The sequence below is a fragment of the Echinops telfairi genome, unplaced genomic scaffold (genome assembly GCF_000313985.2).
Source record: "Echinops telfairi isolate 266 unplaced genomic scaffold, ASM31398v2 ScPeMD7_7466;HRSCAF=8504, whole genome shotgun sequence".
Taxonomy (NCBI): domain Eukaryota; kingdom Metazoa; phylum Chordata; class Mammalia; order Afrosoricida; family Tenrecidae; genus Echinops; species Echinops telfairi.
In genome coordinates, this window is record NW_022111366.1 from 4922326 (window position 1) to 4936489 (window position 14164).

The following is a 14164-nucleotide window of genomic DNA, read 5'->3' on the forward strand; positions in this document are numbered from 1 at the left end:
TTTTAAATTTATTATATGCATCATATGTATTTCCTTGATACATATATTAAAACTGTTACATTTGTTTAGTTTATATCAAATATTCACAGTACATTCAATCCATTCAGTAACAAAATGTTCTGATAATTACCTCAATAGCATCATCATACATTTTTCTTGCCTCATGGTCTGTTTTATCTGACATCAACCAGGCTTTCAGTAAGTATTCATAGAAACTGTCTCCTAGGCCGCCAACTGATGTATGATCTATAACAAAAGAGAAGAATTGAAGTAGAGGAAAGAGGAGACTTACGGTCACACTTTTTAAGTATATTACACATCTATAATTTTAAACCTACAGTCTTATTTCCAACATACTTCAAATTCGATCCAGTAAGAGTACATCATGAAAATCTCGCTTATATATGTAGCCAATTTCTTTTTCAGCAGTCATTTTCTTAAATCACATACGTTCGTACAGTCACAAATCTAAATGCTCCAGAATTGAAAATAACTGTTTTATATGTTAATGACTTTAAATGTTACAATTAAATATGTAAATATACTTAAATCTGATGCTAAACTAAAGTTCATTCATTTTTCTCTATAAGATGGCTAATGGTGACATCTGCTACAGAAAATTAAAATCATTCCCAAAGGGGATAAAAAAGTCCCCAAACGCCTTTGTAAGATCACTTTACGTAATAGGTTGCTGACTTGCTATCCTTCGTGAGTATTTATTTACATGTTGTTTTTAGGTGCTATCAAACGGGTTCTGACTCACAGTGACCTTATGCACAACAGAACAAAACTCTGCCCAGTCCTGTGCCACCCTCACACTTGTCCTTATGCTTGCGCCCGCTGTGGCCACTCTCAGTCCATCGTGTGGAGGGCCTTCTTCTTTTCCCTACCAACACGACGTTCTTCTCCTGACAACAGAGCCCAAGCATGTAAGGCAAAGTCTCAGCATCCTGCTTCCAAGGATTCCTCTGGCTGTACTTCTTACAAGAAAAGATTTGTTTGTCCTTTAGGCCACCCATGGTACTTCCAATATTCTTAGCTAACATCATAATTAAAATGCATCAATTCTTCTGTGGTCTTGCTTTTTTTTAAAAAACAACACTTTATTTGGGGGGGGGGTGTCTTTATAGCTCCTATCACAATCTATACATACCCTGTTTCCCTGAAAATAAGACAGCATCTTATATAAATTTTGCTCCCAAAGATGCACCAGGTCTTATTTTCAGGGGATGTCTTATTTTTCCATGAAGAATACAGTACCATTTATTGTTTTATTAAAAAGACCTCGCACTTCCTGTCTGCCCCAGCTGTGTTGCAGCCAACAGTGAACTGCGTGGTGGCATCCACCTCTTCGGTCCAGAGTTACGGTAGCTTCAGGGGGCGGTGTCTTATTTTGTGGGGGGATGCCTTACATTTCAGCGAGAGGCAAAACTGTAAGTAGGTCTTATTTTCGGGGGATGTCTTACTTTCGGGGAAACCGGGTACATCCATTGTGTCAAGCACATTTGTACTTAAGTTGCCATCAACATTTCCAAAATATTTTCTTTCTACTTGAGCCCTGGGTATCAGCTCATTTCTCTCCCTCCCCAACCGTCCCTCCCTCATGAACCTTGATAATTTATAAATTATTTTCTTATCTTACAACAACTGCTGTTACCCTTCACCCACATTTCTGTTGTTCATCCCCTTGGGGGGGGGTGTTATATGTCGGTCATTATGATCTGTTCCCACTTTCTCCCTCCTTTCCCCCTACCCTCACGGTACTGCTACTCCCATTATTGTTCCTGAAGGGTAATCTGTCCTGGATTCCCTGTGTCAAGAGCTTTATCTGTACCAGTATACACGCTCTGGTCTAGCTGGATTTGTAAGGTAGAATTGGGGTCATGATGGGGGTGGAGGTGGGGGAATGTTGCATATTTTGTCGATGCTATACTGCACCCTGGCTGACTCATCCCTTCTTGTGACTCTTCTGTGAGAGGATATCCAATTATCTACAGATGAGCTTTGGGTCTCTACTCTGCTCCCACAACCCTCGTTCACATCGATAAGATTGTTTGTTTTGGGTCTTCTGATGCCTGATACCTGATCCCATTGACATCTCATGATCACACAGGCCGGTGCGCATCTTCCATAATGTAGGCTTGGTTGCTTCCCAGCTAGATGGCTGCTTTTTTAACGTCAAGCCTTGCTATATCTTTTGATAGCCAGGCACCATCAGCTTTCTTCACCACATTTGCTTATGCACCCATTTTGTCTTTAGTGATCGTGTCAGGAAGGTGAACATTACAGAATGCCAGATTATTAGAAAGAAGTGTTCTTGCATTGAGGGAGTACTTGAGTAGAGGCCCAATGTTCATCTGCTACCTTATTATTTAACATATCATTACATAGAACTATGTCCCTATGGTTATAAATATATTTACATATGTGCCTGTATTTATACCTCTATAAATGCTCTTTGCCTCCTAGTTCTTTCCTCTATTTACTTTTCCTTTCCTTCTGTCCCACTATCATGGTCGACCTTCATTTGGTTCCCAGTAATTCCTCTTGGCTACATTGCACTTGATTAAGCCCCACAACCACCATCAATTTTAGATCACTTGTTATTCCCTTGTGTCTAGGTTTGTTGGTTCCCCCTTTTCTATTCCCCACCTCCCCCTCTCCCATGTCCCCCTGGAACCATCGGGTCCTATTTTCTCCTCCTCAGGATCGCATATCCTATCTTATCTAAATAGACATGAAAAAAACAAAACAAGCAACAACAAAAAGAAAAGCCTATAAATAGTTTCAGGTCTATCTGTTGACTTGATGAGTGTTTTCTGGTCGAGTCTGTTGAGGTGTCACACTGTGCCCCAAAGTCTATTTTTGGCATTTCTTGGGGACTTCATTGTTTTGCTCCTCTTGCTGTTCGGTTGCACACCCTTTGTGTTTCACCCCAGTGTGGTGGGGTCAGATCGGGCACAATTCCCACACTGTGTCTCCAGTGTTGTCCCCCACAGTGCTATGGGTCAGTGAGGGAATGCCATGTCTCATGGTGGGGCCGGCCCTATGGTCCACTCTGTGCATTGGCTGCTCTAAGCAGGAATATCGTCCCTGGGATTTGATGGGTCAGGTTGTGTTCCACTCTCCTTCCCTCTTAGTTTGCCCCCCTTGTTCTGAGCAGATGTGGCCCTCTTCCCAAGCTGTAGCTTCAGTGCTGTCATCTATACTTCATTCTTTTGGGAAAGGATACACTATAGCTCGGATTGGGGCTGGCCCGCAGACCTCTCTATTGATTTGCTGCTTCATGCGGTATGTTTCATTCAAGTATTGGTGCACCGGGTTGAGATCTAGTCCCTCTCTCCCTTTCCTGTGGAGATACAAACAATTACACACATACACACCCCTTGGGTGGGTTAGTGCTCTGTTCCCCGACTATCCATGTCCTTTGTGTTTTGTTTTGTTTTGTTTCCTCCTCTTTTTAGTTGGCCATATGTATCCCTGGGTTGGGTCTGACTCCTGCCAGAGTGCCTGGACCTACCCTGGGAATGTATGCATACAGTAGCTTACCCGTGTATGCCCCTTTTGCTCTTTTAAGCTTACCTCAGTGGACTAATGTACTTGTCCTTTTGTGCTTGGCTTACTTCGCCTAGCATAATTTCCTCCAGTTCTTCCCATGTACTTCATGCATTCATAACTACTTTTTAGGGATGCGTAGTACTCTGTTGTATGTATCTACCACAGTTTTTTAATCCACTCATCAGTTGATGGAAATTTGGGTTGTTTCCAACTCCTTGTGATTGTGAACTGCACTGCGACGAACATTGGAGCACAGATGTCTGGCCGAGGTCTATTTCTTGTCTCTTCTGAATATATGCCCAGTAGGGTGATTGCTGGGTAGTATGGCAGCTCGATTTCCGTCTTTTAGGTATTGCCAAATTGATTTCTAAAATGGCTGCACATACCTACAGGTCCACCAGTAGTAGATGACAGTTCCTGTCTCCCCACAGCCCCTACAACACTTGTTACTTTCTGATTTTTTGAATTGGGCTACCTTTGAGGATATTAGGTGGTACCTCATTGCTGTTTTAATTTGCATTTCCTTTATGGCTTAGGATCAGGTACATTTTCTCATATGTTTTTTGGCCATTTCAACCCTTGTGAAACTTCTATTCAGGTCCTTTGCCCACCTCCTCAATGAGCTATTAGTTTTTTTTCTTATTGTAGGCTAGCAGAGTATGGTAGATTTTAATAAAAAAAATAAGGCCTTTGTCTGATGTGCCATTGCTAAAGATGTTTTCTCAGTCTGTGGGTTCTCTTATTACTCCCTTGGTGAATTATTTCAATGTACACAGTTGTTTTATCTTCAGTACATCCATCTTGTCAATTTGTGCCTCCTCTGTGCTTATGTCCTTCCCTATTTCCAATAGCCTATGTATTCTCTGCACCAAAGTTCTCATGTTTCTCCCTATTCCCTCATTAATAGCCCTATTTGGGGTTTTTATCTCAAGGTCTGTGATCCATCTTGAGTTTATTCTTGTGCATGGAGTGAGGTAAGAGTCTTGCTATATTTTTCTGCAGGTAGAAAAGTTTTTTCCAGCACCACTTGTTGAAGAGGGAATCTGCTTCCCATTTGATATTTTTTGGGCCCTTATCAAAGCATACAGTTGTCTGTATGCTGATGATTTTACTTCTCAGTTTCAGTTCTTTTCCATTGGTCTGAGTAGCTGTCATTACATCAGTACCACGCTGTTTTGACCACTAAGGCTGTATAATAGGTGCTATCTTCTGTGGTCTTCGTTATTCAATCACCACTTTTACATGCATAAAGTGATTGAAAATGTGCTAACTTGGGTCAGGTGTACCTTAATCCTCAAAATACTTTAAAAGGGTCCTGTGCTGCAAATTTGCCCAATGCAACACATCATTTGATTTCTTGTTTGTTGCTTCCATGAACATAGATTGTGAATCCAAACAAGATTAAATCCTTGACAACTTCAATTTTACTCCATTTATCAAAATGTTACCTACTGGCATTCATATAGCTACTAATATCGATAATTATTTGCCTTAGATATATTTGTACTCCATCCCACCTAAAATAAGACCTGGTGGCTTATTGGGTTAAGGCAAGAGAAGCTATTAAAATAATTGAGTTAGTTAAAGTTTATCACGCCAACCTGGCCGATAAACACATGTGGGTTTAATTGAAGGATGGGGAGATAAATGGCTTGGTGAGCCTCGTCTTTAGAGTTCTCGGGTCTCTTGATTTGTGATGGTAGGACTAGGGTGCACCTGCTTTAGCCAGTTCCCTGCTCAGCTGGCAAAAGTCACTTCCTGCAAGACATCCCCAAGGAGAAGCAGCATGGACCTACCCTGATATAACCCTGGGTGCTTGAGCAGCTGTGTGGAGACCCCTGCCAGTGCTGAGATGCTTACACGTTTATTGATTCGGCTTTCCTCCTGCAGTCGGTGTCATAATGTGTGTTTTGTGAGATGGAGGAGGACTTTGTGGATTGGTGTCGGACATATTGGTTAATGTTGGACTTGTGGGTTTGGGCAGCACTGGGTTGGGATGTTTTCTTGATGTGCTCTTAAGCTTTATATAAAACTCTCTCTTATACATGAGTTTCTGTATATTTGTTTCTCCAAAATACCCAGACTAACACAGTAATTGTCAGAACATTTTTAACTTATATATTGAATATACACTGTGAATAATTGATACAAACTAGCTACCAACCACAAGGTCAGTGGTTCAAGCCCACCAGCTGCTCTGTGGGAGAAAGATGAGGTTATCTGTTCCCATTAAGATTTAAAGTTTTAGAAACCCAGAGGAGCAGTTCTAGGATGTCCTTACATGGCCACGGTGGCAGTGGGTTTAGTTTGGTTGATTTTATCCCACCTGTATTTTCAATCCTGTCCACCTTAGTGCTATTATGTCCTAAGATGATCCATCTTTGTACTCTCGACTCTCTACAAACCCTGTCTTATCATCTTTGATTTTGTTTTAAAGCGTACATTCTCCCTGTATAAAAGTTAAAAGATCACATTTCTTCTACCTCTTCAATCATTCTCATGGTACTTCCAAGATGCTCTTTCAAACTGATGAAGAATTCAGTACTTCATGGAACTGGCTGTCCATTTTGAGACACGTGCATATTAATATTTATATTTGTAAGTAATTTAACAATAGAACAAATTCTAAATATATCAGAAGGAAATATAATAAAATGTCTGATCTTCCTAAATAAATGATCTCATAAGCAAAACACAAAATAAAAGCACAATAAGGAAAAAGTTTTATAGTTTCATATTATATAAGCTACCATAAAATATCTAAATGACAAGAAATTAAAGTAGGATATATGTACAAATGCAAGGAGTAAAAAAAAAAAGGTCAATATTCTATACAAGGAACTCTAACAAAGGACAAATAGCCCAACATAAAACTTGACATAAGACACTAGCATAAGATACACACAAATAAAAGGTGAAATCTGCCCCCAATAAATTGATAGTTATCATAAATATAGAAATTCTCAGAGAAACCATATTAAAACAATGAAATTTTATCTTTGTCTACTATACAGGCAAAGTTTTCAGGAGACTGATAATATGTAGTACTGACGAGGTTATACAATATGTTTGCTACGATTTTAAGGGCAATTTTTAATAGCTAATGAAAAGTTAACGGAGAAGCCAGTTTTGAAATTCTGTCATCATTGCATTACTTTACAAATATAAGGGTAGGTCAAAGGTATTGTTACAAAACTATAGAAATCTCTATTAAACAAAAGAATCAAAATATGAAGCTATTATTTCTCAGTCGATCCTCCATGTAGGTCAATACACTTCTGCTGGCAGTGTTTCCATGTCTTTAACCCTTCCCTGAAAAATTCTGCACTCTTCGATTTACAACATGCCAAAATTACAGTTTGGAGAGCCTCAAGGAACTCAAATCATGTTCCTTTAAATTTTTCTTTGAGTGTGGGACCAGAAAGAAGGTCTGAAGGGGTAAGACCAGAGCTGTAGGAAAGGTAGGGTAAGATTTTCCAAGGATTTTCTCAAAGGAAAGCCCTTGTTACCCTTGAAGAATGAGCAGGCGCATTGCAGTGATTAAAAAAAAATTGCTAAGCACAACTTTCCTGGCTTTTTTCTCACCAATAGTTTTCTATTTTCTTAAGATATCTTTATAATAAGATGCTCTTATACATACATGTCCTATGAGAAATCTATCAAGAATACTCCTTTAGATCCCAGAGAACAGTAGACATAATTTTCTAAGTTGACTACTCTGCCTGAAATGAACTGACTAGCAGATCTCCTTGGAAGCCACAGATCTGATTGGATCTTTCACTCTCTCGCTCTTTCTCTTTTTAAGGCATCCTGGTGAAACTAAGAAAAGTGTAATACTGAGAGAACTTTTCTGCAGCCATCCACCAGATGCAGAGACCTGTTTAAACACCCTTAGTTTAGAATAAAATTGGTATGAACTAGGGCTCTAGTAGTAATACTTCTGATTTATCTTCATAGAGATACTGACTGGATATCTCTTATTTGGATGCTTTGGGTACAGTTGGGAAGGATGGCTAAGTGATAGTTTTGCTTTCAGGTGAGACACAGATTGCTGTTTATGGGACTGTGAACCCGCCCCAATTTTTAATGAATGGGGAACATTATTCTAGAGCCCTGACATGAAAAGAAGTCTTCCTTTCTTATTAGAATCACTCTCTGTTTAAGCAGTACTACGTAATTTCATGCCTGGTGGTAAATACCAGGGGTGGAGGTGGAAGATAAGAAATTAGAGTTTGTGTTCCATATACCAATCTTGAATAAGCCTGATCTTAGCTCTACTTTTCATTCATGTTTTCAACTAATTTTATATATTGCCTGTAAGCCCCAAATCTTCCTGGAATCCCATCATCTACCTCTGGTTATTTCTCTTCTGATATAGTCTGAGTTGTGGCTTTCTCATTTCTATTCACCCACACCCAGCACATTCTGTGTTCTGAAAATGTGTTGAACATTCTCATCCATTATGAAAACACACCTACACATCTACATCTTTTCACTATTATGGATTTTTCCTTTCTACGTCTCTGCATCTTCATTTCATCTTGGTCTCAAAACTATACATAGTTGGTCACAGTGGCTAAGTTCTTCCATAAACTAAAAGTTGTACTAAAACTTTCTCAAATTGACTTCTTTCTCAAAAAACTCAACTAGCTAATGCTATACATTATGTCATACTTTTCTCTCACTGTTTTTGCACTGTTAAAAATGAAACCCCAAACAGTGAGCGCAGGGAGGAATATCTTTATTATTTTCTTATGGTGTGGAATCTGTAAGCTTGTAACCATTATGTTATTCAAGATGATTTTAGGTTGTATATAGGTATGTCCAGAGCCAGGTGGGTGTGGCTCCCCAGGAGTGGCTCCCTGTCCTACAAACTTTAAGTCACTTCACACTCAGTTTATACACTACATCTCACAATTCTCCATGCTAGAGGCCTGGAGAACTGCAGTGACTCTCCTTCACCCATTTCCTCATCTGCATATGATCACGGTCTTTCATCATGCACTATAACACCACACACTAAGTTATGGGAGCCCACAAACTGGCAATCCCTTCCCTTTTACTTAGTCACTCATGCTAGGGACCCACATGCCCTGTACAATCCCAGCACCCGCTCCTATGCCCCAGCTGCTCACACCTGGGTTTATGAACCAATGGTGCCCACTACTCCACCAGTTAGAGATGCCATGAGCTCCACAACTAGAGATGCCCACACCTAAACTTAGTCATCCACACTGGGGGCCCACATACCAGCAGTGCCTCCTACTCCTTTCTGTACCAAAGGCCTGAGGACTGGTGACACAACCTTCCCTGTACTGTGTTCTATGGGACAGAGAGATGCACTCCAAGCAGGCACTGGCAGCATCCTTCCTACTTCACTCTGTTCGCCCTAACCCTGCAAGCAGAGATTTATGTCCATTCCAACCACCACTGCATAGCTCGGCCTACCTTGAACCATCGGTAAGAGTTTCCATGCCACTCACTTAGTGACCAATGACCAAAGCACCCTGGCACTGACCACCCAGACACTAGCAGTGCACAGAATCAACACCCAACCCAACAACCAGAGAGAACACTCCCTATACCCAGTCTCAGGTGACCAGCTGGACAGCCACTTCACCAGCACCACTAGTGAATAGTGCCTCAGCCACCTGCAAGACTAGCAAATAGAGACCACGCTCACACACCCAGCTGCTAGACCCTCTCCCAGAAATAGGTGGTTAGAGTTCCTGTGAGGAAAAGTAGCAACCAAATTTATACCCTGCCCACTAGGATATATTAAAACTAAACAAAGTGAAACAAAAATTAGGACACATTCCACAAACATTCAATAATAAAATAAATATAATAAGAACTTAATGTCTCAGAGAAAATAAATATTATATATAGGCAGGAAAAGATAGTGCCAACAAATGACTGAAATAGAAAACAGAAAGCCTTCTAAAGTAAGAAATGACAATGGAACTATCTGATAGGGAATTTAAGAGATCAACATACAGGGTTCTCCAAGAGAGCTCAAGAAAGAAGTCAAGGAAAATATAGTCCCAACTAAGGAAATTACAGACAGTGCAATTAAATAATTTCAGAAAACAACACAAGAGAAAAACAATAAAATGATGACAATTAGAAACCATACAAAAACAGCCAAGAGAAATACAAAAGACTACCAATAAAATTTCAGAAATAAACAACTTCATTAATAGAAGGACATGGAAACAGAATTAAATCATCATAAGACGCAATCAGTAAAATAGAAGCCAAATACCTTGACACCAATTAGCTTGAGGAAAATCCAGGGGGGAAAAAAGCCTAAGAATTAGGCTTGACAAGAATAATTTATGTGTGGTTGGAATTCCGAAACAAAAGAAGGCTGAAAAATAAAACCACAGAGAACTGTTGAAGATTTATTGGCACAAAGCTTGATAGCATCATGAAAAATGAAAATATGTCCATATAAAAAGTTCATTAGACCCCCATATAGGAAGACTTCAAAATAAAATCACCAAGTCACATCACAATCAACCTTGTTAAAACTAAAGATAAAAAAAGAATCCTGAGAGCAGTTTACAAAAAAAATGAAAAGTCACCTACAAAGGGAACCCCATAAGACTAAGCTGACTGCTCCGCAGAACCCATGAAGGCAAGACAGCAATGGAATAACATATAAAACTCTGAGGAAAAAAACTGTCAACCAAGAACTTATCAAAATTATACCTCAAATTAGATTGTAAAATTAGACAACCCCCCAAAAAAAAGGCATTTGTAAAAACCAGACCAACCTTATAAGAAATACTGGAGTCCGTCAGAAAAATAACCAATAACATATCAGAAAATAACCAGAATTTAGTGCAAGGGTAGCCACCAGGCAGGCATCAACCCTGATGATGAGTTCTTCAACATAACACAGACAAATGACTGAAAAACAGGCAAGACACCAAACCTTAAATGATGACAATGCTTAAACAAAAAGGGGCCTAAGTGGTGTACTTAGAGAATTTCCATACATAGAGGAAGTCTAGGAGCTTTCAAGCAATAAGACTGCTTGACACTTAGGAAGATAAAGGTACATTTCAAGGTAATCACAAAAAAAGTTAACAAATACATTCATCAACAAAAAAGAAAGAAGAGCCTAAAGACTCAGTAAGCACAAAATCAGCAACAAGGAAAAACAAAAAGAAAGCCCACAAACAAAGAGCACAGCAAAAAAACCAGGTAGAACAAAGAAATCACCACCATGAAAGGGGGAAAAAAGCACAAAATGAAACTTCCACTGTAATCACACTGAATGTAAACGGCATGCAGCAAACGGACAGAGAATGGTAGAATGGATTTTAAAAAGCACAGTCCATTATTATGTTATCTACAAGAGACTCATCTTAGTCACAAAGATGGAGTGACAATAAAGTAAATAGACTTCAAGGTAAAAATCATCATAAAAAGTGGAAATTGTATAATGACTAAAAAGTTGATCCACCAAGAAGATATAATCATAATATAAATATGTATATGCATTCAATTACTAGGGTTTAAAAAACATGAAATAAACACTAACAGATTGATGAAAGAAATAAACAATTTCAAAATAATAGGAGACTTCAAATTGGTGAAGGTCAGAGCAACTACAAAGAAACTCAACAAAGATGAAGAATATTTAAATGTCACAACCAACCACCCTTGACTTATCAGGCATACACAGGACATTTCACCAGACAGCAGCAACCCAGGGATTCTTTTCCACTCCACAGGATCATTTTACAAAAGAGATAACATTATGCATAAACCAACCCTCCACAAAAATCTAAATCATCAAAATAATACAAACCATTTTCTTTGATCACAGTTCTATAAAAGGAGAAGTTGTAACAAAAAGAACAAGGGGAAAACTAATTATCAACTTCATATGGAAAACTGAAAACCAGAGTAGGAGGTCTCACACTACTGGATCTCAGAACCTCTTATGTAAGACTGCAGTAGTCAAAACAGACTGGTCCATCTACAACAGACACAGAGACCAATAGAACAGAACTGAAAACCTAAACATAAATCCATCCGCCAATGTGCAGTAGTTGGTTGATCTTCAACAAGCCCAAAAACCCATTCAATGGAGAAAAGACGGTCTCTTGAACTGGCAAATGGGATGTCTATCTGAAGAAAATGCACTGCATCCAAACTTTGTGTCATACACAAAAACTAACTCAAGATGGATCAAACACCTAAATATAAAAGCTAAAACTATAAAGATAATGAAAGAAAAAAACAATGGTAGAGATCCTAATATACAGCGGATATAGAACTAAAGCGGAAAGATAACTAAAAATGCACAAAGAACAGAAGATGAACTAGATAAAAGGGCCTTCCTAAAAATTAAATGCCTGTGCTCATCATATGACTTCTTCCAAAGAGTAAAAAGAGAACCCACAGACTGGAAAGAGCATTTGGTTTACATCCCGTAAGAATGTAATTCCAAAATTAATAGACGACTTCAACCTTTTGACAACAAAAAGACAAACATTTAAATCAGAAAATGGGCAAAGTTTATGAACAGATATTGCACCAAAGAAGATAATTCAGGCAACTAAAAACACATGAAGAAATGTTCATGATAATCAGCCATTAGAAAAGTACAAAGTAAAACTACAAGGAGGTATCATCTTATCCTGATAATACCAACACTAATAAAAACATTAAAAACAAACAAACCCCAAAACAGAAAATAGTACATGTTGGAAAGATTGTGGGGAGCCTGGCAATCTTACACATGGCTGAAGAAAAAGGAAAAATGGTATAACCACTATGGAAAATTGTATGGCACTTCCTTCAAAACTAGAAATAGAAATATCTTATGATCCAGAAATGACATTCCTAGACATAAACTCAAAGAAACGTTTAGTCCAAACAGCTAACGAACCACAAGAACCACAACTTACCCAACCCGGAGGTACCTACACAAACCCAAGACTCAATTGAAGAGCGAGCTGGTGCCTGGCTACCACTCTAACCGAGACCACAGCAAAGGGTCCTGGAAGAGACATGTGATTACATGAAGACATCATTTGATGAGCACAGACATTTTAATTTTTAGGAATAATCAAGTTCATAAAAAAGATGAGACTTCCTGGTCTGACAAAGACTAGAGGAACACCGAGACTATGACCCTAAGGTACCTTCGACCTAGAATTAACCTATTTATTGCTAGAGGCCACTTTTCAGCATAACAACACATAAGCCCATGAAATAAACAATAGCACTTCAGAGAAACCCAGAACAGAGAAGCAAAGAGTGCTGAGTACACTGAGGGGAGCGTAGTCAGTGTCCTGCTACACTGTCTGTACACATCACCAAATGGGAAACTTATTCGCTCTTTAAATTTTCACCTAAGCATAAAAAGCTTTTCTCTCTCTCTCTTAAAGAAAATTAGCACAGTTTTCCATTAACAACAGATAAGGGCTAGAACATGAGACATGACTTTTTATATTTTTTTAAATGTCAGTTAAAAATTAAGTTTTTAAAAAAACTAAGTTTTAAGAAAAATGAAATACAAAGAAAACTCAGTGCTAAAATTGGGGTTTCTATGTCTACAAACCGAAGTAAAGACACTCTACTTCCTACAACCTAAACAAGGGTTTAAAGCACTCGTGTGTGGTGGATCTGAGCAAAAATGCGTTTCCTAGACTAGCAGATGGAAGCAGTAGCACCTGCACAATCGAGCCTGGGTTTAAATTGCCATCGTTAGAAACTGAATGCACAATATCCTCAGAGGAGATAGCTGGTGACTCCAATGTATACCACTATGTGATATATATAAACGAAGTTCGAACTGGTGAGTTAGGGAACGCAATAACAAAACTGTCAGGAATGGTGGAAGGAGTGAGGGAAATGGAAAGAAAAACACATAGGAGCAAAAAGTATTACTACTGGGGCTCCAGCTCATACACACACACTTAATTGCAAATAGATAGCTGTGTCTAAGCGTGTCTATTTGATCAGTGGAAAGGTGCAGGCAATTTCTTTCAGTTACACATTTGTGTGTTAGTCTCGTTAGAGTGCCTTCAAAAAAGGGGGCAGAGGGTTCATCAGAACTGTGGCTTCGCAGGGAATATTCTGGACTAGTTACATTGAAGCCAGAGTCGTCAGCTCAGAAGGAAATAGTGACTGTTTTTTGGATTTCCAAGGGGTAACCTTGATCATGTTCTTGAAGGACACACAATGCTCGTGGGGGCTTATTAGGAAGGAATTTTAATAAAATGGAAGATTGTATTGGTGAATAAAGGCCAGGAAAATTGCACCAAGTAACTTTTCCCATTATAGCCATGTACCTGCTCCTTCTTCGAGGACAGAAATAGCAAAGGGTATCCTATCCTACTAGAATTGCTCTGGGAAATCTGAACCCGCCTACCCTCCAAACTTCTTTTTGCGTCCCCTAACTCAAAGAACATTTGAAAAGAACACAATTTGAGTTCCTTGAGGAGTGTAAATTGTTTAAGTGAGTAGAACTCTTCTGAGGATCAGATATGGAAGCACCACCTTCAAGAGCATATGAGCCTGGATGCTCTGCTGAAAAGAAATACGCTTCACATTTTGAAATTTTGTTTACATAAAGGTTTCT

At 39.0% G+C, this 14164-nt stretch overlaps 1 protein-coding gene across 2 annotated transcripts in view; it reads right to left on the reverse strand.

Annotated features, from left to right (window-relative positions):
• The window catches only part of MAN1A2 (mannosidase alpha class 1A member 2), a 179449-nt gene that overhangs the window by 29960 nt on the left and 135325 nt on the right, over nucleotides 1–14164 (reverse strand). For both annotated transcript variants that reach the window (XM_045283724.1, XM_004714870.4), the window contains exon 9: nucleotides 131–246. In XM_045283724.1, the coding sequence (XP_045139659.1) occupies nucleotides 131–246 (116 nt within the window). The remainder of the gene's footprint in view (nucleotides 1–130; nucleotides 247–14164) is intronic.